Genomic DNA, 25,180 nt, shown 5'->3' with positions numbered 1-25,180 from the left:
CAAGTAAGGGAGGAGCAGAGAGAGAGAAAGAGAATCCCAAGCAGGCTCCCCGCTGTCAGTGGAGAGCATTATTCGAGGCTTGATCTTAAAAACTGTGAGATCAGGGGCGCCTGGGTGGCACAGTCGGTTAAGCGTCCGACTTCAGCCAGGTCACGATCTCGCGGTCCGTGAGTTCGAGCCCCGCGTCAGGCTCTGGGCTGATGGCTCAAGAGCCTGGAGCCTGTTTCCGATTCTGTGTCTCCCTCTCTCTCTGCCCCTCCCCTGTTCATGCTCTGTCTCTCTCTGTCCCAAAAATAAATAAACGTTGAAAAAAAAAATTTTAAAAAAAACAAAAAAAACCCCCTGTGAGATCATGGGGCACCTGGGTGGCTCAGTTGGTTGAGCTTCTGACTTTGGCTCAGGTCATGATCTCGTGGTCTGTGAGTTCGAGCCCCGCATCGGGCTCTGTGCTGACAGCTCAGAGCCTGGAGCCTGCTTCGGATTCTGTGTCTCCCTCTCTGTCTGCCCCTCCCTGCTCATGCTCTGTCTCCCTCTCTCTCTGTCAAAAATAAATAAACGTTAAAAAAAATTTTAGGGGCACCTGAGTGGTTCAGTCAGTTGAGCGCCCGACTTTGGCTCAGGTCATGATCTCACAGTCCGTGAGTTCGAACCCCACATCGGGCTCTGTGCTGACCGCTCAGAGCCTGGAGCCTGCTTCAGATTCTGTGTCTCCCTCTCTCTCTCTGCCCCTCTCTCTGTTCGCACTCTGTCTCTCTCTCAAAATAAAGACACAAAAATTTAAAAAAAATTTTTTTTTTTAAAAACAAACAAAAAACCAACCGTGAGATCATGACCTGAGCAAGTTGGATGCTTAACTGACTGAGCCACCCAGGTGCCCCTCGTATTGTCTAACTCTTTATCCTACTTTAGTTTCTTTATAGCATTTACCATGTCTGAAATTTACACACTTGTTTATGTGTTTTGTTGTCTGTTTCTGACAACTATAACCAAAGTTCCAGACTCTGTCTACCTTGTAGACTGCTTTGACCTAATACACAAATGCTCAACAAATATCTGCTTATATTTGCTTATCAGTTTATAGAGGGAAAACTTTTTCTAACTTTTGGCTTCTGTGAATTTAAAAAAAAAAAAAAGGGAAAAAACCTGATTCAACATAAAGCAACTCTTAGCTCATTCAAATTACCAACAATGAAGGAGAAATTTTGCTAAAAGTACACAAAATTTCTATTTAAATAAAAATTGTAAATACTTAAATTCTTGTGCAAGACCCTGAGATCAAGCCTGAGCTGAGATCAAGATTTAGGCACTTAACTGACTGAGTCACTCAGGTACCCCAATTCTTGTGTGGTTTTAAATTTAATTGGAATAAATGATAATCATCATAGCTGTTACTTACTTACACTTGCAGGCATGATGCTCAAGTCAAGTTCATACAGTATGTATCTTATATAATCTTCATAATAAAATGATGAGGCAGATATTAACATCATGGGCGGGGTGGGGGAAGAAGGGGAGGGGCCAATCAAGGCTCAGAGACATTCAATCACTTGCAGTAACTGAAGTGGAGAAGCTCCACTTTGATCCAAAGCCCATGTTCTTAACCATTACACAGACTGCCTTCCCTAATTGAATTGGGTGGATATAAGCAAACAGATGCAAGACAACTTTGCTTTTAATGAAGTACTTTGGGATATCCTTAGATCAGTAATCTCTTCTAAAAAGAATTACCCCAGAAAAGCTCAGCATTATTTGCAGCAAATAATCAGAGACTCTGTAAAGAAAGAAGGTTTATTGTGTTTACTTTAGTCTTGGCTTCTGAAACATCACACCATGTCCTACCTGGGCAGCCTCATAAGTGATGGTCTTGGTCTCAGTGTGAACAATAGGGACATCTTTGGTTGGGATTTCGCTTTTCAAAGCACTGGCAGTATCTGAGATGGTGACAGTCTGAGTCTTCACCAGGGGAGGCTGTGAAGCAGTAAAGAAACAGAGTTACCAGAGTCTTCTGAAGGCTACAGAGAACTAATCTTCTGACATTGATCTGATCAAAGTGGTAGCTGTAATCAAGCAAAGGGCTAGCTGAGTCTCTGCCTGAGACTTGGACACTATTCCAAAGTAGCCTTGACAAGGTGTCAAATCATGAGGGATATTAAAAAACAGCATTACTGTAATCATTTTCATATGCTTAATGGAAAGCTGTAAGATCAGACAGTTATGATCGGTGATATAAAACACTTTAGACTGACCTTCAGAATTTGAATATAAAACTGTTTGCCAAACATCAGTCACTTTTGTTTGTCCTTGTGACTGTGCCATTATAATTAAGAAAATCGGTCGCATTTCCTCCACTAACTACAAATGGTACATGAAACAGCAGTGGCATTGGAGTGCATTATCCTGGAATTCATCAACTTCTTTCAAATCAATGTCAGACATTCACTTTGGAGTTCTTGAGAAGAAAAACAGTATTTGGAAAACTGGAAAGAAAATAATCACTTCTACCACCACCTGGTGATTAATCTCAGAATTTCAGAAGAATGAACATTAGTAGAATATCAAAGGCTTCTTGTCCATCAGCTCCCCTTCCAAAGTCTATGAATCACCCTAAAACTACCACTTGATTGTGATAAAGGTAAGTGGCCATCCACCTTAGCATAGGAGATTAGTGCCTATGAGCACGGAAGTCCTTGTGAGTGGGGTCAGTGGGAGTGGTGGGCTATACTATGCGGCTGCGATGCATAAATCATTATTTGGGGTCTGAAAGCACATAAACAAAAATCAATTGCTTCTTTTAATTAAGAGTATTTGAATCTTTTGAGCATGGCCTCTGAACACTTAATGGCTCTTCATCATGGAAGTCTCAGAAATTTACCTCTTTATATAGCCCATACTTGAACAAGGGAAAGAGGAAGCCACTTACACCAGCTTCATAAAGATAAACAGCTGGAATTCACCCCCTAGAATTTTGTTATGTCATCAGGGGAGAAAGCATTTCTAGCCACGGAGTTAGTCCCTCTGAATACATTTATCTGTAGTAATCGAGGGCTTTAATTTTATTCTGTGATTATGAAGAAAGCAGAGAGGCCACTGCCCTCATCATCACCACCACCACCACCACCTCCTCCACACAGCAGATTCTGGTCCTCTCCCAAAGTGAGTCATTAGACCTGCATCATTGAAATGGTTACTACCTGGAAACTTCGAATGAGGGTGGGGAACTGGTTACCCACACGAGAGTCAAGAAATGATCCATTGTGCTTTCCAAGTGGCTCTCCTGGTGTAACATGTTCTTCACTACTCTCTGCCTTTTTTTCACCAAGTTGCAGCTGAGAGGAAGCTGGTGATACTGAGAACTGTAAGACACCGGCCTGTTCCTCCACTCCTATACATTCCCCACTTGAGCCTCCCGGCATTTCCTTAATATCAAGATAGCCAGCAGCTCCCTGCTCCTTCTCTTCTGTCTCCTTGCTGCTTATGGAGAGGGAGCCAAACTCAAAGCTTTGTGGAGACTCCGACGGGGTGGTCATTTGGCTCTTACTAGGAATTAGTGAATGCTTGGGACCATCCCATTCAGAGTCAGGGCTGGTAGATGGCCCCTTTGTCACGGCAGCCACCTCCTCTGTGCGAATGCCATTTATATTCTACAAATGAATGAACACATACAAAAGCAAGAAGATTAGGAATAAGTGGGGAATATTGTGAACTCTGAGAATCAACAATGATTTTTAAGAGGTCTAAAAAATATTACTACTAATACAAACCAAGAATCTTAGCTCCTGAGGTAGCCAAAAGGAAAAACTGCTGTTCACTAAACATACCCATGGCTTAAGCAGTTCCAACCTCATTTTGGTCGTATTTCTATAACACTGGTAACCCATGAAATAATTGCGATGTGCCTCACAGAGCACCGAGCACTTTGTATTACTGTGATCTTCCCTGTGTAACACATACTCTTCATACTTAAAAGAGTTACTTTGCTATTCCTAAATACCTAACTCATTACTATGCACAGGGAATGATGCAATTTATGAGCCAATCAAAAGATACTCTCCAGTAGCCTGATCAGGTTGAAAAATGCCTCATCATCTCCAAGCCGTAAATATCATCATATTAGCCCCTGAGGGAGAAGCTAACATCTTGACTTTAGACTAAAAGGTTCAATACATCCAGAACGAACTTAATGTAACCACTGTCATGACAGTAAATATCAAAAATAGTGAAGTGTTTCTTCACTGTAAACAGTGACCCAGCAGCTGAGATATTTTTCTTCATAGATGAATGACATATCTCCAACCCCTAGGAGAAGTAAGTCCTGGAAACAGTTCCCTCCTGGGCTAAATGCCTCACACCACAGGAAAAAGATCTAAAATAAGTACTTCCAAGAGAATGTGGATGACAAGATAACATCACTGTGGATGCACATAATCCTAAAGTTTAAAGAAAGTTTCTGTGGGTAGAAAGGAAGGAATTCACATCAGTAAAAAACGAATATGAGTCATTTGAAAAATGAAGAGTCTGACAGAAGCCAAATGTCATAAAAGTAAACATCTGCGTGTGCTCACCAGAAAGCCACTTAGGCCTGAAATTTTGGTTCAGATCAACTTACCATATTCCATACCACCTAGCAACTTAATAACTGAAAAGGACTCTTTTAAAAAGGTATTCCTGGAGTAAATGACACATGCCTCGTTCAGCTTACACATTTTCGTACTCAAATCATGTTACATATATCATATATTTTTTAAAAAACCACTGCTAGTCCTTAACTTGTAAACCAACCTACATTGTGATGAATACAAACCAGTGCCCTATTAAGGCAAGAAAAGATGCACTGCTCGAGAACCTCAGGCCAACTTCACTTCTAAGCCATCTTGAAACAGTCAACTCAAGAGCATCTCAGAGTGGTACAAGTTGAATTTCAATTAGGCAGGTCTTTTGTGGACTGATTTGAATATTACTTAGGGCATGAAAAACAGGACTGAGAGATGACAACAGAAACTGCCTCTGTCTGCAGATGAATCAGAGATACACAAAATCTTGCTAAGGGTATTTGAATTCCCTCCTATTTAAAATGAGAATAACACCTGGTTTGACTCATGGGGTCTGAAGATCAAATACGGTAATAAATGTGAAAGCCCTTGGTAAATTCTTTTTTTTTTTTTCAATTTTTAATGTTTATTTATTTTTGAGAGAGAGAGACAGACGGACAGACAGTTTGTGAGCAGGAGAGGGGCAGAGAGAGAGGGAGACAGAATCTGAAGCAGGCTCCAGGCTCTGAGCTGTCAGCACAGAACGCAATGCAGGGCTCGAACTCACGAACCACAAGATCATGACCTGAGCTGAAGTCAGAAGCTTAACCGACTGAGCCACCCAGGTGCCCCTAGCACTTGGTAAATTCTAAAGTACCAGATAGATTCACTTAATTCAACCAACATTCTAAGCTCCTATAATAGTAAGGTCTGGGGACACTAAAATAAATTTGTTATTATTTACACACTGTATTACTTTCTAGGGCATTTATCTCACCATTTCTTTGGAGTCAGACAAGCTGTTAGAGCTGTCCAAAAATAGATCAGCTGCTAATAAACAAATAGGCTTTCTCAAATTGCTATATGCTACCTCTAGCACTGTGAAGAGCATATCCAAACCCACTCACATGGAGAAAAACTTCATGGCTTTTCCAAACAAATTTGTCACAACTGAGGGAGACTTATAACCAGGAAAATACCTAAGATAAACAAGTAAGAGCCTATTTTATACCAATAGGTATAAGTGACACGTGGTGGTCTGTCATCAAGAAGCCATTTGTGAATAAACATTGTTAGGCCAGCAACACCTGGTCCAGAGCTGCCTACTGTTGAGTAAAATTAGAGCAATCAGCTTTTTCAAAGCATTTATACAGCGGACCACAGCTAAAAGCTGCAGCCATACTAATAACAACAAATATTCACTGATCACTTAATAAGTGTTAGTCACTGGAAATAAAAGGAAAATTGATAACAGGTTATATCACTAATTAGAGCATTTTTACATATGGTCAGATCAACCTCCCAGTTGGCTCTGTTGTCCAGATCTCTTGGACACAGCCAACTACTTACTGGACATGCTCCCAGCCATATGGAATGCAATATGCCCCAATCTAAACTCATCTCTGCTGCCTGGACCTGCCACCCCCACTCTTTCATCATTTCTATTATATTGGTAAACGGCACCACCATCCATCCAGTCTTCCATGCCAGAATCCTGAAATCATCTTCAATGCCTTTCGTACACACATCCACCAACCCCCAGAGATTACTCAATCAAGTCATTTCCATTCCATTTTAATATCGCCCTTATCCATGTGCTTGTTTCTATTCCCACCTTTACTACCTTCATTCAGGCTCTTGTAATGCCACACCTACCTTACTACTAATGCCATGAACAGTTTTTCTTCTTTGCTTTTTTCCTTCCTTCTTTCGCATCTCAAACCTTCCTTGAACACATCCTCTATTCTGCTGCTAAAGTGTTTATTTCTAAAATGAAACATTGCAAACTCTATTCTGCAGCTTAAACCCCTTCAAATAAAATAAAATAAAATAAAACAACAAACAAAAATCCTTCAGTGGTTCTTCACTGCCTTCTGGTTAAAGCTCAGACCCTTTAGTAAGACATAGAAAATACGTTATTTAACCAAGAGTCAGATGCTTAACCAACTGAGCCACCCAGGTGCCCCAACATAGAAAATACTTTAAAATATGACTCCTGCCTCTCTTTCCAGCTTCACCGTGCTGCACCTTCACAGACATCCTTCTTTCCATTAATTCAAAACTACTTGCAGTTCCTAGTACAGGGCATGATTGCTTTTGCCTCCCTGCCCTTGCAAATATTGTCAATATTTTTCCTTTTGTCTGGAAGTCCATGCTCAGCTTAAGTATCAGTTCTTCTGGAAGTCTCCCCACTGGCTGCTTAAAGTATGGTTAGATATTATTCCTCTTTTGTTCCTATTGCACCTTGTTATTACTGGTTTAGTAATCTATTTTTCCCATTAGACTGTGAGTTCCTTGGGTGTGTTGAGGGAGATAAGGACTTCCTATGTTACTTAGTTCTGTATCTCTTTTGTTCAGTTTTTGTCACATAATAGATATTCAGTAAAACTTGTCAAAAGTATATTCAATAAATCCAGGTGACTTGAGAACTTCTGTCTGGTCTTGTGCTATTCAAAAACTGAAAAAGTGTGTTCAGAAAGAACATAAAAAGTGGCTAACTTGACCAGACCCACTGTCTAGTCCAGCATTTTATCTCCTATACCAGTAAAATAAGAGGAAAGTGTTATTCATGTTCATCACATGCCAGGTATTGCACTAGTCACTTTAAAGTTTATTTATTTTGAGAGAGAGAGAGAGCAGGAGAATGGCAGAGACAGAGGGAGAGAAAGAATCCCAAGTAGGTTCCTCACTGTCAGCCCAAAGCCCGACGCAGGGCTCAAATTTATGAACCCTGGGATCATGACCTGAGCAGAAATCAAGAGTCAGATGCCTAACTGACTGAACCACCCAGGCACCCCTGAGCTAGTCACTTTAACATGTTTTCTCACTTAATTTTCAACAACCTCACTATGAAGTAGTCACTATCTCTATTTTATAGATGAAGAAATGGAGAGGTTAAACAACTCAGAGCTAGTTAAGTGACAGAGCTAGGGTTTAAACTCAAGTTGGTTTCTGGTTCTAAAGCCCATTTCTTCCCCTGGCAACAAAGTATTTACTTGAAGTAGGACCAGAGGACACGTCCTATTATGTTCAAAAGAATATACACCAAACCTGACTATACTCTTAAGAAGTACAAAGACTGTCCAAAGTCCCCTTAGCAGGGCCTGATTTTAGTGGCCAACACTACACTTTTATTTTAATTTTTCTTTAAGTTTACTTATTTGAGAGAGAGACAGAGCAAGAGCAAGAAAGCAGGGGAGGGGCAGAGAGTGAGGGAGAGAGAGAATCCCAAGTAGGCTCCACACTGTCAGCACGGAGCCCCATGCCAGGCTCAAACCCATGAACCATGAGATCATGACCTGAGCCAAAATCAAGAGTCAGACGCTTAACCAACTGAGCCACCCAGGCACCTCTAATACTTTTAAAAATAAGAATAAGTCGGAAAAGCCAGAAGAATAGATTGAGGCAAAAAGAAGACATAAAATCTCCATGACATAATATTCCCAAACTTTGACATATAACCTAAGTGAGGAATTTTAACTGATAGTGTTGTGCCTTTAGCTATGACCATCAGCAAAGGCCACTGGATTATATAAGACTACACAACTACATATACCAAATGGGCCTGGAAACTTAAAAGGAAATTTTTTTAAATGTTTACTCATTTTTGAAAGACAGAGATAGAGCACAAGCAGGGGTGGGGTGCAGAGAGAGGGGGACACAGAATCTGAAGCAGTAAATGGGCCTGGAAACTTTAAAGGAATCTTCTCAGGGTATGAACAAATATAGGACTTTGTGTGAACATCCCACAGTAACTGACAAAATTGAGACTTAATTGTGATCCAAAGGTGTTCATGCAGATGCTGTTTATCTGGACTGCTGGGAGATCTAGAAGGCGAGAGACGCTACAATAGGAAGACCAGTTGCCTGTACAAAGTACTGTTGGGCAATGTAACTGGTTTCAAGAATATGAGGAGGAAGAATGTTAGAGAAATATTTAATTGAGAACACTATTTGAAAATTTTCAATTTTATTTGAAAAGTGAATGGTTCCTGCTAAGTATGAGAATTCACTATTTTATTTGGGGGGAAGAAAAGGGTTTTTTTCCAAAAGGGTTTCTCTTGAAAAGCTTTTTTTTCAGAAGGATTATGTCTCAGGATCATCGAACCTTTGTAGGCGTGTGCCCTTGTGAGTTCTAAATGACGTCTCCCTTGACTTAAAAATCCCAGACATCGTTAAGAGCAAGATATGGGTGCCCCAGGTGTTTTCCTGCCACCCCATTAAATGCAACCCAGTCTTTTTCTTTTCAGTTATTTTTTTTTTTTTTTACATTTTACTTATTTTGAGAGAGAGAGAGGGAGAGAGCACAAGTTGGGGAGAGGCAGAGAAGGAGGGAGACACAGAATCCGAAGCAGGCTCCAGGCTCTGAGCTGTCAGCACAGAGCCCAACACGGGGCTCAAACTCACAAACCGTGAGATCATGACCTGAGCCAAAGTCGGACACTTAACCGACTGAACCACCCAGGCGCCCCATCTTTTCAGTTATTTTTGAAGCAAGGTATTTGTATATTAGACCAATGAAAGAACCACAGTTGTGCTTATAAAACTATCTTATCCTATAAGCCTCACAAGGAAAATAAATCCAAAAAATCTTCCTAAAACTTGGCCACATAAGAAAAAAAAAAGCATATTAAGTTTTCTCTGGAGGGTCCAGGCTTTTCCCACACACATTTGTTTCCTGTCTTAGTGAAGACCAATTTTACCTTTGGGCGGGCAAAGGAAAAACACTTCATTTCTGTGTTAAAACGAAGAAAAGAACCTGCTGTTGTCTCATTTTATCTTTCTATATATTAAAATCCTGGGTACACAGATAAGGACCATCACTGCCAACCTTGCCATGTGATTTCAGGGGACTACTTTCACGTCAGGACCATGATTAGATATTGGAATGAAGATGAAACTCTCCCCTTAAATAAAAAATAAAAATTATATTTTCCTATGTGTATAACTAAACATATGAAAAAGACTTCAAGGGATATTAAATATCAGTAGCAGTAGAACTGCAAATATTTTTTTTAATTTTTTTAATGTTTATTAAGTTTTGAGAGAGAGTCAGAGAGAGAGAGAGAGAACAGGGGAGGAGCAGAGAGAGAGGGAGACAGAATCCAAAGCAGGCTCCAGGCTCTGAGCTGTCAGCACAGAGCCCAACGTGGGGCTCGAACTCACAAGCCACGGGATCATAACCTAAGCTGAAGTAGGACGCTTAACAGACTGAGCCACCCAGGCGCCCCAATTTTTTTTTAAAGTAAGCTCTGTGCCCAATGTGGAGGTTGAACTAACAACCTCGAGATCGAGTTGAATGCTCTACCGACTAAGCCAGCCAGGTGCCCCAAGAATCGCAAATAACTTAATTTCTCTTTGTGTTTTTTCATACTTCCTAACCTTTCTAAAATGATATGCATTACTTTTATTATTAAAAATGTTACTAAATTATTTTCTTATGCAACCTTTTGTATTTGGCTCCATAATGAAATGATCTGCAAAACATGGAGTCTGGTAATCAATTTATGAAGTGCTGATAAATACTTAATGTCCTCCAACCCTTGAAAAACGACTAAAAATAAACCGTAACAGTTTCCCAAAAGAAAAAGTCATTAATGGAAAGAATGATAATGTAAGCAACTGGTAACTAATATAAACCTTTTTTTTTATAAGGAGAATATAATATAAAACCTTAGTAATTTAGCAAGTGGATTTTGAAAGTCAGTCAATGACTGTGGACTTAATGTATCTGGGTGGAAAAGAAATAGTTCAAATTTAAGGTGTAGCTTCATTATATTTTGTTTAATGTTTTCTGATTTAAGGATGACAGGGATATTCTCAGGAATGTGAATGAAAATATGGTCATGTCTGTGATTTAATTCCTTAGTAGATTTTCTTATTAGATAACCTGCCTCTGAAACCAGTAAAGACATGCAAAAAAATGATCATTCTCTTGCCAGTCATGATAGCAACTGGGAATATAAAATATTAAAAATCAAAGAATCCTAAAACTTGATCTGAACAGTAACTCTAGATTAGTGACATATACTACAAATCAACACTATGATTCTTCATATCAGAATGATCTATATTTTTCTTTTTTTGTCTAAGGGCCCTGCACTTCAGGCTTAAATCTTGTTTTACTGAAATCAAGTAGAAGACATCAGAATGACTGAACAAATTCAATAAGCAGTTGTTTAATTGCCATCTCAGAAGAGAAAACACTTTTAGGTGATTTGCGGATAAATGAAAGAAAGAAGTGATCCAATCTCTAGGGTATTTAGATTTAGTTGAATGAAGATACTGACAATGATATGTATGGATGGCAGTCAAATATATTTATATAAGATAATATGTCTTATGGTGGTGGCAATGGTGGAACCCTGGGGAGAAGGCAAACTTTTATCAGAGCTGGTCTCAAGCTTAATTACAGTGTTTTAATTTTTTGGTGCATTCTTAGATATTATAATATTACACTAAGCACCAAAATAAGCCAGTCAGTAATGTTATTGAGCCCACATAAACAGAATTAGATAGTTGGCAGAAAATTTCTGAAAGAAAGAAGAAAATAGTCATGTCAGTTATAAAGCTAACTTCTAATGAGAGCCTTGGAATCAATACATGTTTAATTTTAAGTCTGCAAAAAAAATGCTTTTCCGTAATATTCTATTCAATGTTTCCAAAGATTTATCCTTAGAATACCTGTGAAAATTTTATCTTCATATATATGCATGTTCAAATAGACAGCATAGACTAATAAATATGGGTGTTCTTACTTACTAAAATTATACAAGACAGATTTTAAGAGAGGGCCATTAACATGCTGAGGTGACATTTTACTTTATTGAATCGACTAAATTGTAAGTAGGAAACACAAATAATAACTGCAAAAAATTCTTCATAGTCCAGCCACACCAAAATACAAATTCTGTCACTAAATTGCATAACCCTGGTTAATACACTTTACCAACACCATCTTAATCTCAAACACTACAAATCAGTAAGAGTTTCACACTGACATAAATATACTTAGGGACTCGAGTACAGAGTACCAAAAATATTGGTACTTTTTTTTTTTGATGAAGAACAAATAATTACTAGAGTCACAAAATGTCATTTGGTTTGACAATGAAGTGTTTTTCGTTTGTTTGCTTCTGGATACCAATCTAGTTTTCTTCTGATCTTCCACAAAAGTTTTGATTTAATTAATGGGACTTTAAGCTATTGATCTATCTAAACATTCCCAGTATACATGTAAAGGAAGCTACTAATTATTTTCTTCTAAAAAGTTTAATTCTTGGGGGTGCTTGGGTGGCTCAGTCGGTTAAGCATCCGATTCTATCTCGGCTCAGGTTGTGATCTCACAGTTCTTGGGATCAAACTCCATGTTGGGCTCTGCACTGACAGCGCAGAGCCTTTTTGGGATTCTCTCTCTCCCTCTCTCTCTGCCTCTCCCTTGTGCCTGCTTGCTCTCTCTCTCTCTCAAAAATAAACAAATTTTAAAAGTTTAATTCTTTTTATTGAATGATTTTAATATCAGAAATCAGATTATCCCCAGGGCCAAATAAAGCCCTGAGATCCTGGTCTCAACAATAGGTAAGGCCTCACTTCTCACCCTTATCTTTTGTTTCATATAGACTGAGAGAGATCCTGTTTCAGGTTCTGGGATATTCTGCAGGACTCAACCCAGGGGATTTAACTTAAGATAAACGGAATCCAGCAGTAATAAATAAATTCATTAGCGGCTTAAGGATCTTAGAGAACCATTTCCTTTTTTGCAAACCATTTTTTTAACCTTTTCTTTTTTGAGAGAGAGAAAGAGCGGAGGAAGGGCAGAGAGCGAAGGAGAGAGAGAATCCCAAGCAGCTCACAGTGCAGAGCCCAACGTGAGAGCAGAAATCAAGAAGTGAACGCCTAACCAACTAAGCCACCCACATGCCCCAAGAACAATTTTTAATACTCAGTTTTATAAATCATCAAGGTCTCACAAATCCCAATCTTCCCCTTAATTCACTCTCTGTAACTTTTACCATATTTTCATTTGGGGACTGAGTGACTTAGGAGACAGCTGTGGCACGACAGAATGTCACTGGACTATAACAGTGAAGACCTGGGTTCTAGCTCTTTCTTTCGCTCACAAACTGCTTGTTCTTGGGCAGATGTCTCAACCTCTGAGACTCAGTTTCATCTTGTGAAGCAAGAACATCACTGTTATGGTTACTATGAAGGTTCACTGTACAGTGTTCAAAATGAAGTGATAGGCAAACACTAGATACTATTTGTCTTTGTACTATATTTCTTAAAACATTACTTTTTGCAAAGAAACATGAACCAGAGCAATAAAGACACCTAGTGCCTACATGGAAGTGTTTCTTGAGCACCTGAGTGGGCCAACCCTATAGATTTAACTAAGGCTGGTCTTCTTTCCACTTACCAAGTTCTCAGCCAGGTTCTCCTAATACTTTACAGAACATCACCAGATAGAATTTTGCAGAAAGAAATTGTGATAGAATATAAGAATTAAAACGAGAATACTTAATAAATATTCCTGAGCCAAGGTCCTCATGAAGAACACTAGATAGGCCACTTTTAATAGTTTTGACATATATACTGTTAAGAAAGAAAATTAGGAAAAACATGTCTGAGTAGTCACAAAATTTATAACCATTTTAAAGCTTCACAGATTTACTTTGTTTCTTTTTAATTTTTTTTTAATGTTTATTTATTTTTTGAGACAGAGAGAGACAGAGCATGAATGGGGGAGGGGCAGAGAGAGAGAGAGACACAGAATCGGAAGCAGGCTCCAGGCTCTGAGCCATCAGCCCAGAGCCCGACGCAGGGCTCGAACTCACGAACCGTGAGATCGTGACCTGAGCTGAAGTCGGACGCTCAACCGACTGAGCCACCCAGGCGCCCCAGATTTACTTTGTTTCTAAGGCGAAATCGTATCTATGTTACCACCCACATATTTTGCTTCCTGAAATCATTAAATTTTTTGTATAAAGAGTCTAAGATTTAGCGTACTATCTCCATAGTCATTTTACACAATGGAATCCTAAATCCACCACATCTATTAACTTACTTTTGGTTTTCACATTCTCTTCATTGGTTTGTGTTTTTGTTTTTTGTTTTTTGTTTTTTAATTTTTTAAGTAATCTCTACACCTAAGGTGGGGATCCAACTCACAACCCCGAGATCAAGAGTTGCATGCGCCACAGACTTAGCCAGCCAGGGGCCCCTCTATTTTACCATTCCATCAAGTAAACAGAGTTATGGGACTGGCCCTGTATATACTACTTAATGATATGACCAGTTCTGTACTGTTACCATCTTTGCAGTGACTTTGTGGCCTGTTCAAATGCAAATACCTCGGGGAAAGTTAATACATTAAACTTTTATTAGTGTTTCTGTACAGAAAAAGGGGATTTGGATATTTGTTAGACTTTTTAATAAGATTTATATAATTAAAAAAATAAATTTGTTAAGAAAAAGGGAGTGAGCAGAAGGTGGCAGTAGGAATGAGGGAGAGAGTTGTGCACAGACACACATACACCCACACAGCACATTACCCTTGCTTTGCAAACCCAGTAAGAAATGCTTTGCACTGCAAATGCCCACAGAACCAGCAGGAATCGAGGTTATCTTGCTAAGCACAGAAGGAAGATACCCAGCAGTAGAGTCCAGCTCCTGGTTCTTTACTAAAGTAAACAATAAATATTACAGTCACTTAACGTATCAACAGTCTATTTAAATAATACCCCCAAATGGTCTGCAACATGCAAACTAAAAAATGTAGAATCCAACCCTGATAAGATCAGTTAATTGCGAGTGCTTTGTTTCTACATTCTTCTCTTTAACAAAACATGGCAAGTTTATGTTTCAGCAAAGAATGCTTTAAATGCCTTGGGGAAAAGCACTAAAAAACAAAACATATATCTTTATACATTAATTTTGTATCAATATTTGTAATCTTATTCCTTTTTTGAAAATTAATAATATCAGTCTTTCCTATGGTTGTATAATAATCAGTTGGAACATCAACCTGGTGATTAAAAAAATTTGTTAAAACAAATGCTTTTACATGGGCACTTGCAATAAGAGATAAATCAGATGTGGTAATAGCTTCTTTTGTAAAAGTCATGTGTAAACAGCACATAAAGATGACAAGTCAAGCAGCAATAGCCCATTCTTCAGCCAAAAAAGGAAACAAATGAAGAAAGAACAAAATTCACCAAAAAAAAAAATCATCTGCTGCCTCCCCAACCCCCAAAAAGCCTCATAAATAATAGTTTTGGTACATTTTCAGTGGAAAATTCAGGCCAACTGATAGTTTGAAAAAGGACATTAGAATCACAAACACTCAGGATGGGGATAAACTAACAACAGAGTAACCATGTGGCTAGCAAAAGATGATTTTAAAATTCTATCTTTCCTCCCTAGTGTGCCATTCTTTATCTTGCAATACATTTCTCTTCATTCTAAATTTTCTCTCTTGGCTATATCCACCCCCACTTTTTTTTTTTAAATAAGGTTTGTATGCTATTGGTCCCTAGCTAGAAATACATCCTTGTAGTGCTCACTAGCTTCTCCACAAAATTTGAGTCATTTTCATGGTCCATTGCTATTCTCTGGCATATAAAGATTATATCTGGATAAAGGAGCTTACTTAGGAGAAGTTGGCCTTTATTAAATTACAGTTGGTAAAACTGCTTATTATAAGAAAATCACTCCGTAACGCAGCCTCTCACAAATGCCAGCAAATGAAATTGCCAATAACAATGATCCTTCAAACATAGTTTTTATTATTTCCTTAATAGTGCTGTTATTAGATTATCCCCAGAAAAGGTGACTGTAAAAGCAAACAGCTTCAAAATCAATGCCTGATGCAAAATTTTAACTATTAGGTAATAGAAAATTTTGCCTTAACACTGCACTCACCAGCAAGGACTCCACAGATCAAATGAGTGTTCTCAAACCTGAATAGAGCTATAGAAGTCAAAGTTTTCAGCAAGTATTAAAAATTATACTAAACATGTCTAGGAGACCAGAAGCCTTTGGTTGGTCAATTTTATTTCATTATACTAAGAAGAGCTGAGATAGAGAAATGGAGATGAAGAGGAAGAAGTTATAACCAGTACAAAAACTCTGATCATTTAGTATGGAACACAATTAAATATATTTGGCAGGATTTCTCAGAAGTCCCAATTCCAAAAATTATTAAAGGCATGATAAACACTTAAGAAACACATTATGCTCCAATTTAACATCTAGAAAACAGCATCTTGATTCCACAGAACTAAGTACAACAGAAAACTCTAATTAGATATTAACTAGCTGTGCTTTCTCTCCCTGAAAAATCCTATAATAATGAAAATGACTTTCCATGTTAACATTTTCAACAAATTCCTAAAAAGAACATGCTTTGAAGAAACACTTTGAAATTTTTATACTACTCAAACATGGCCACAAGCACATACTTCAAGCTGGTAAACAGACCACTTCAAAATGTGGAGTGTTGGTTTTCAGTAATTACCTGGATAATACAGTAGAATCTAGGACTGAAAGTAACATAAGAGATAAGGTTTACCCAAGGTGAAGTGAAAGACAAAGCGGTATACCTTCTGTCAATTCCACATCACAGGAGCAAGCTCTCCGCACACCCACATATCCATTCCCACTCCATTCTCCGCCCTTCACTAGGATCACAGTGGCAGTACTGGATGGTTAATAACCACTAATTTGTAGAGTGCTTTTTGAAAAAACAAAAGACAAACTCAGCATATTAAAAATGCTTCTAACAAATGCGACAATTACATGTGTTGTAGTGACTGATTAAGACGGTTAAAAAAAGTTATTTTTAAAACTTGGTATAAATAAGTCAAATGAGTTCCAAGTTGGTTTAAAACATTAATATTCTGAGAACTGAACACATGCCAAGGTTATCTCTGCTTTAGGACTGAGCAAAATACAATTCCTGGGACACAGAGAAGAGTGAAAATACAGAAAAACAAGGGAACTTTTCTAGAAAGACTAGCTGACAGTATTTCTTGCAGATCCCCTAAAACAGAGGTTCCTTTTCCTTTTCCTTTTTTTTTTTTTTTTTTTTTTTTGGTAGTGGGACTATGTACTGCCTTGCTGGCTCCTATTTCCTTAATGACTACTATCAACCAGAATCAGATTTTCAATAAGATTTATTCATGATAAATTTACATACTAAGAGCAAATAACGTGAGAAAAATATCAAAGAAAACGTTCCAAAAGAGAAGTTCTTAGCAGATTTCTTTAGGCTTAAATATCCTGCTGAACTGCTAATGGATAGACTATTTAGCTTAGTATCACAGCTAATGCATCCTGGACCAGGGAACTGAAGGGAACATAAGTGCACCGATTTATTAGAAAGCACCTCCCAAAGCTAACCACAGATCAAGGAATCTTTGACACAATCATGTCCATGTCAACTAGGAAGCAAAGACATTTCCGAAAGAATATAAATTAATTTTATTCTCATTTACTGATAAATACTGCCCAAATAGATCCTGAATTGGGGGATTCCTCTTAGAGAAATCTCTTTATTTAGAAAGAGGAACCCTTCTAAAATGTTTTCCTTAAATTCCCAGCGTTAAATTTATACCACTGCTTGAAACACTAAGGCGTACCAAAACTCCAGAGTGAAAAATCATTTCACTTTCTTTACCATGTTTGTTAGATATCTCTAAAACCTGTCTAAAGAGAAGATGAATTTGGGAATTGTTTCTTTATCTCTTAGGGGAAAATGAAGGCAGACCCTTAAAAACCAAACCAAACAAAGGGGTTAGCTGGATTCATCACTAAATATATTAGGAGCACAGTTGACATTGAACAATCTGGAAAACTGAGAAAGGCAGAGGTGTTGTGGGGGTTACAGATATGTTTGATTACAGTTCTGGTGCATCCCGACTACCCAATAAATAGGAACAGATGCCTTGCCTTTTGTTTTCCATTTCCAGTCACAAAAAAGACCAAAAGTATTTCAATACTGAATGAAGACACTAAGATCGCATCTACAGCTCTTCAAACAGTACAAAGGCAGAAAGAATAAATTAATCAGTTCTCTGGTTCTCTAGACCAATATCAGGGGTCAGCCAACTACACCCAACAGTCCAAATCCAGCCCTCTCCTTGTTTTTATATTTCTATGAGCAAAGAATGGTTTTATATTTTTAAATGGCTTGGAAAACATAGAATGATACTTAGTGACACATAAAAATCGTATGAAATTCAAATTTCAGCGTCCATATGTAAAGTCTGATTGGAACACATTTACGTTCATTTGTTTATTGTTTATGCTGCTTTCACTGTACAATGGCAAAGGTGAGTAGTTATGACAGTGACTATATGGCCTACAAAGCCTAAAATATTTATTATCTGACCTTTATAGAAAAAGTTTGTCAACTCCTGGTCTACCTGATGTAAAAAACCCTTGAGATCACAAGAGTTTGATACATTCGGTGTTTTTATACCATGGAAAACAGAAGAAAAATGTGTCAAATTGTTCTCTGCAAGGCATTTTAGATAAACACAAATTGTCAACAGGTTCCCTTTATGGTATCACACTCCAAGATGAATTTATACATACAAACAAGCACCCAGTCTCAATGATACCTTCTATAGGGAAAATTTATTACCTTTGGTAAATGGATAAGAGCTTTTAATTGAACCAAGTTACAAGACATTAACAAGACAGACTGATACCTACAATAGAGGTAAATGTAGATTCTTTGCATAAACCACAGACCCCACTATAGGATTAATAAGAGAGATAGTGGATTTTGGACCAAATATGGTTTTTGGGGGGGCTACCTGCATATACTAATTAGGAATATGGTGATTAATTTGGCACAAATTTGTGTCCCAATATAAGAAATTCTAAATGAAAAGTTAAAGCTTATCCATTACCATTTGTGACTAATCATTTAATTCAATTTAATAATTTTAATTATTTGCTATGTATCTTGAGATACAAAGGTGGTAGATTGGCAAACAAAGATGAATAAAACAAGGCCTCTCACCTTTGAGAATCTCACAGTTTTAAGGAGACGGGGACAAGCTAAAAGAGATGGATTAACAAAATCTCAAATTTTTCTTTTTTTTTTCTTTTTTTTTTTATTTTTGGGACAGAGAGAGACAGAGCATGAATGGGGGAGGGGCAGAGAGAGAGAGAGACACAGAATCGGAAACAGGCTCCAGGCCCCAAGCCATCAGCCCAGAGCCTGATGCGGGGCTCGAACTCACGGACCGCGAGATCGTGACCTGGCTGAAGTCGGACGCTTAACCGACTGCGCCACCCAGGCGCCCCAATTTCAAATTTTTCATACCACTTTTTCTGGTGGGGATCTAAGCCATGATCAGAATGCTAAACAGAAAGTAAGTTTCCATAAGTTTTTTATGTCACACTGGTATAAATCAAAACACATGGGGGTGCCGAAGTATGTAAAGATTAGTCAGGCTGTCAGAGAAGGCAAACAAACTTACGATGTAGGCGGTATGCTTCTTCGAAACAGAATAGTGATTCTGTCTTGTCAGTAGAGACTGGGCTACAAGACGTTTCCAAAGCTACAAAACTATCATACCCTCGCTCTTTTATCTAAAAAATTTTTTTTAAATCCCACGTGCCTGTATCATCTGTGAAGCTGGGATTTCTAGGAAATTTCAAAATGTTCTTTTTAAGAGAGATGGCAAGTAAGAACCTAAGATGAATAAACCACAGGGGAGTAACCTATGGGCAACGGACCAGAAAGCAAAAAGAGCTGATAAAACAAGGGCAGCGAGAACAAGAAAGGATAAAGGAGGATAAATGTTAGGAGGAATATTGGGACAGATCTGGATATCAGATGGTATGTTATCTGAGGGCAAGAACTATGATTAATCTCCTACATGAGAGTCTTAACTATGTGAAGAGCTTATAATGTGGAAGATGGAAAATTCTTCAGGATGCCTCCATTCAGGGCCAAGAAATGAAAGCTATAGGGAAATGGATTTTGAGTTAATATAAGAATGACTTATATGCAAAAATCAGATTAGGTCCAAAGATGTAGTATGCTATGTCTTAGGAGACACTGAATGACAGGCTAGTGACCACTTGGCCTATAAAGGGTCTTTAAATCCCTAAGTGATATTGTACAGAAGAGTCAAGCATTGTGGTGGAGAGGAGTTGCATTAGGGGCTTATCCAACCCCAAAATTCTGATAACTCTGCCTCTTTGCATCTGTGCCATACATTGTCCTAGTGTGCAAAGAATAAATGGATAGCAGTAACCATGTTTTCCCCTTAATTCTTATTCTCTGTGTTTTACTGAGATAGGATCCTATACATATGGAGACTCTTCTTTAAGAGACAGTAGAGGGGAAAATGAGAGACTCAACTGCACCCTTTAATAACTTGTGTGGGTGGGGGGGGGACCTGAGAGATGGTTGGGACTCATGCTTTTCTCCTGCCCTTTAATCTTTGGCATGTTAGATTTATTCTAACTACTGCAAATAGGATTCTATGATAAAGGGGAAGGCTATGCTCTAGGATATCAATCACAAAAGATTAGAAAAGCGTTCCTAAAGCATACACTTCCTCAACGATCTGTCACCCATACATTTAGTTAGGCTATGTTTAAAGTTATTTAGCTTTTAGCTTGTATTTCTGACCTGTGGGAGTAATAAATGACTTTCTCTTCTTTTTGTCTTTCAAGTTCTAGTATGATAAGAATTTCATTTATGAAGTGAAATCCTCCATGAATTTGTAATTGTTGATCACAGCCACCCCTGCTCCCCTTTTGGACTAACCTTACGTGGCTTCCTTGCTCTAACAGCCATACCTTCTTAACCGTTTCCAGTGCCCCATCCCAGGTCCACACCAATGTTTGTTTGTATCATGCTCTGCTGCAGTAAAGAAGGATATCCTAAGGCATGAGGGGTAACAGAAACAAGAAACGAGAGCAGACTCACTGATCCACCATCCACTACAATGTACAGGAAGCAGATACGGTTATCCCATGTGCCATGCATAATAGAGAATAAGAACTCATTTCCATTTCTAGTACCAAAGTTACAAACAACAAGGTTAGTTTGAGTGCAATGAAAACAAGCAAGATTTCTTCCTCAGTGTGGTAGAGAATGCTGTAAAGAAGTTTGGATTTTATAATTTCTATGAAGAATACAGGGAAACTGTAGAGAAGTTCTACGTATCTTTTTTCAAAAAAAGTTTTTAATGTTTATTCATTTTTGAGAGACAGAGACAGAGCACAAGCAGGGGTGGGGCAGAAAAAGGGAGACACAGAATCCAAAGCAGGCTCCAGGCTCTGAGCTGTCAGCACAGAGCCCGACGCGGGGCTCGAACTCACGAACTGTGAGATCATGACCTGAGCTGAAGTCAGACGCTTAACTGACTGAGCCACCCAGGCGCCCCTCTATATATCTTTACAATACTCAATACTCTTGGCCAGAAAACAAAACAAAAACACAGCAACAATGAGAAAGTGTCTAATTATTTTTGAATTTTCTGTCTTCCTTTTGTAAATACATGATCACTAGGTAAAGCCCACATATAAATTTTGCTCGGTAATGCCATCTAAAAAATCACCAGACCTCAAACGCCTAGAAAGAAATATACTAGGATCTAGGATGACAAATGGAAATCTAATCCACAGAAGATCCCTAGTCTAATATTAGCCAACAGAGTCAATATCTTCTCCCTTCAAAACTTTTACCAAAGATGTAAACATGCTGTAAAATTGACCCATGCAAACTGAATCTCCTTTGTATTCTAAGTGTTAGCACAAGAAAATGGCTAAAAGATTGATACAGGGTTTATTTTCCAGTTTGGTCCACTGTAAGAATTCCATAATGATAAGATGAATTGCTTAAGAGTATGATGAATTTGAAAAGACATTTTTACCTTTAATAGTTTTAATACTTGGTCAAATATCAGTAGAAAGTAGATGGAAATCAACACAGCTATTTAGCTGCTTGCTTTCATATGAAAAATTCCAAAAAGTTAATGTCTGTTTGTTTTTAAGTTTCTATCTTGCCAATCCACAAAAGATCAAGAAATGAACAATAACCAGAGCTTTTGGTTCCTGGAACATATTACAGATTCATTCTCATGAGGTAGGTTTGTCTCTGTGTTACAAGGTGGAAATCTGGGCACCAAGTAGTTAAGTGAACTTTTCAGAGTCACCCGAGAAAATGATTAAAAGCAAAACCAAGGCAAAAAACAAAAACAAAAACAACAAAACAAAAAACAATGAAGATTTTTTTACTGGTCTGCATTGATGCCTTTAGTACAAATTGTTTGTTGGTTTTTTTTTTTTTGTTTAAGTTTATTTATTTATTTTTGAGAAAGAAAGAGAGCATGCATGAGTGAGCAGGGAAGGGGCAGAGAGAGAGGGAGAGAGAATCTCAAGCAGACTCCGCACTGTCAGTGCAGAGCCCGACACAGGGCTCGATCTCACAAACTGTGAGATTATGACCTGAGCCAAAATCAAGAGTTGGACGCTTAACTGACTCAGCCACCCAGGCGCCACCCCCCCCCGCCCAGAATTGTTTTTCATTTATCAACCAGCCATTAAGAAGCTGACCCAGGATAAAACCAATACACAGTTATTTGTATCTGTCTCTGGTATTGAGAATGGAATGAGATGTGAGAAGGAAAGAAAGACTAGTCTTACACAGCTTTGTTACAAATTTCAACAGTATTAATGTTAGTTAACACAAAGCTGTAATGTCTACTATTTTTCCTTTGATAACTGTGATCGATACATCTTTTGAACCTGCACTGACCAGCTTAATCCAATACAAAGGCTTGGCCCTTCTCCTCCCAACCATTCTTATCCTATTAATAAAAGAAAGGGCCTCTCTTTTATCTATCAGTAAGAATCTCTGAGGATTCCCGCTGCACTTCAGGAAACTGAAAAATACTATTGGCTTACACTAGACTTTGAATGGATTTGGAACAGCTCTAAAACAAAGGGAAAGAAAATCCAAGGTGAAGTTTACAATAATAATTAATAACAAACTGTGTACCAGGATGAAAACTGGAAATATAATCTTAAACAGTTATAAAAGTATCAATAAAATTCTGATTATTTCCTTTTCAGTTCCTCGAAAAAATTTTAAAAGACTCTACCCAATGTTATAGTTTTGTTATTTCATTAGGAAAGCTCTTATATTTCTATTTCACAGATAAAGGGGAGTACTTATGATTATCACTTTCTGTGTTCGAGGATAGTTGTGCAATGTGTCAGGCTGATTTGAAGTCTCTCTTTTCTTATGAGTGAATCAAGAAATATGCTTAGTTCCAAAATATTTGTTATAAACAGACATAGCCTGTGACATGAAAGATACACACCCATAACACATTTTAAAATTTAACCTGCTCCTTACTTCTTTTCCCATTTTGGGGGGAAAGCCTGTAACGATAGAGTTGCAGTTTTTAGGAAAATACCAGAGAATTATTTCTACATGTTTCCAGAGAAAATAGAATAGTGGTGGGTGTTGAAGGACAAAAGATTCTTGGCATTAGTGTTCTCTCTTTTTTTGCTCTAAGAAGCCATCATCTTAAAAACAGAAAGTCTTGTTTAGAAGTTTCATCAATTAAAAAGTGTTGAGAAGTATAAACAAAGTGCAAAAATCTCAGTTTGATAACCTCATGAACTCAGATTTCAAAACAAAGATTTGTGACAACATGAATCAAATTATCCATATTGGTACATTCAAGTGCCATAAAAAGTAAGCTACATGCAAGAAGATATCATTAATACGGAGGCAAAAAATAACAGGTTAGGTATCCGAGCTATGTTGTGAAGACAGAGCACACTCATATTTACTTCAGGGAAGCCTTGAAGATCAACATGCAAACAGAGGACACATACTTGTCACGATAGAATTTTAGCTCACAAGGCCATCAATTAAAAACAGTTGATTTCAACACAAATGTAGGAATAAACAGGTCTGAGGTCTATCAGGAAAACGGAATATATCAATATATATTTTAAACTTACTATAATGGCTAAGTATTGCTTCTAGCAATATAATTACTTAAGTTGTAAAGAAGTAACACAACATTTTAATTCAGAGAAAGGCATATTTATGTACAGATCTTGAATAAATCTGTATCCCAGGACTTTTAAAGATGGGTAGAGTGGTCTGGAAATTCAGCCCTGGCTGGAGGCTAAGGGGCACCAGCACCATTTTCCTTAAACCAACAACATTCTACTTGTGAAAAGCTGGCGTTTAACCTTTGCAGATACCTTCTATACACCAGGCAGGATAGAGTTGTTTTTCTCTGTACATCTCAGAAATACACATAAGAAGGCCACAGAAGTCAAAAGCCCTTTTCCAAAAAGGGCCTTTGTATATACTGGTTTGATATCTCAAGAAAAGGAGTGGTTATGGATTCATAGGTTAAAATGTATCATTTTAAGGCTTTTGAAAAATTAGCAAGTTGAATTTTTTCCTTAAACTACAGAGGCCATGCCATATAAATGACTATAGAAGATTAGGAAATATTCCATCCAATGTTTCTACAGAGTATCCTGCTTTGCGTGAAACACTGAAGAGGAGGACACCAACAGTAAACAATAAGAACATGCAGGATAAGAGTTAAAGCTTTGGGGGAAAGTACCAACTGTCATATGCTTAAATCTGATTTGTCTAAACTTGTTAAATATCAGTGAGGAAAGCTGGCTTGGGCAATCCATTGCTACTCCTTTGTGCCCCACAATACATATTCTACAAAGAGTAACATTTTATTGACAGAAAAATGATCACAAAGAGCTCCCCTAGGACAGTGAACTATCAAGATCAGAGGGCATCATACAGGAGACAACACAGTAGAAGCAAACAACAAAAGTTCAGTAGTTTTAGTCTTGACATTTCAGATGAGCACCCTGTCTTCCGATCACAGAAAGACCAACCACCAAACAGCCAACGCAAGAATCACGAGAAAAGACATCATGAAAGGAATACGAGGTGATGGGAAAGTACTAGAGTAGAGGCGGCACTTTTTGAGAGGCTTGTGATCCTCAGGGATTGGAATAGAAACCTTGGGAAGAATTTCTTCATTTTCTTGCTGGGGCAAGGCTCTCTCAGTAGATCTCTCTTGCCTTTTAATTTTCTCTTCATCCTGCACTAACAGAGCACGTTCCTGTGTCTGCTTTCACGGTAGAAGATCAAGAAAGACAGAGAAAGATGAACAAAATGACAGATGGAAAAATGCTCAAAAATGATACTTGGGGATGTGCAAAGGATTGGGGAAAATCTTATGGACACTCTTTATTTCACTTTACTTGGGCAATTTATCCCAGCAAAGTTTCCATAACACAGGAGAGTACTCCATAGATCATTTTTTGAATGAATGCACATTAGAAGTCCTGAAAGTTCAAGGAATTACTTGACTTATTTAGTTATAGTATTTGTTCCTTGA

At 38.1% G+C, this 25,180-nt stretch overlaps 1 protein-coding gene across 18 annotated transcripts in view; it reads right to left on the bottom strand.

Moving 5' to 3' along the window:
* The window catches only part of EPB41 (erythrocyte membrane protein band 4.1), a 199,626-nt gene that overhangs the window by 13,671 nt on the left and 160,775 nt on the right, over positions 1 to 25,180 (bottom strand). For 10 of the 18 annotated variants that reach the window (XM_053210140.1, XM_053210142.1, XM_053210155.1 and 7 more), the window contains 2 exons: positions 3,192 to 3,641; positions 1,840 to 1,968 (listed from right to left, as the gene is read on the bottom strand). In XM_053210140.1, coding sequence (XP_053066115.1) covers positions 1,840 to 1,968; positions 3,192 to 3,641 — 579 coding nt within the window. Of the gene's footprint in view, positions 1 to 1,839; positions 1,969 to 3,191; positions 3,642 to 22,075; positions 24,908 to 25,180 lie in introns of those variants that run through there. The other 8 variants (XM_027059873.2, XM_027059874.2, XM_027059875.2 and 5 more) reach the window with 3 other exon arrangements.

This window comes from Acinonyx jubatus, chromosome C1 (genome assembly GCF_027475565.1).
Source record: "Acinonyx jubatus isolate Ajub_Pintada_27869175 chromosome C1, VMU_Ajub_asm_v1.0, whole genome shotgun sequence".
Classification (NCBI taxonomy): Eukaryota; Metazoa; Chordata; class Mammalia; order Carnivora; family Felidae; genus Acinonyx; species Acinonyx jubatus.
The sequence above is the reverse complement of the archived record's forward strand: the minus strand, read 5'-3'. Positions and strand labels throughout refer to the sequence as shown.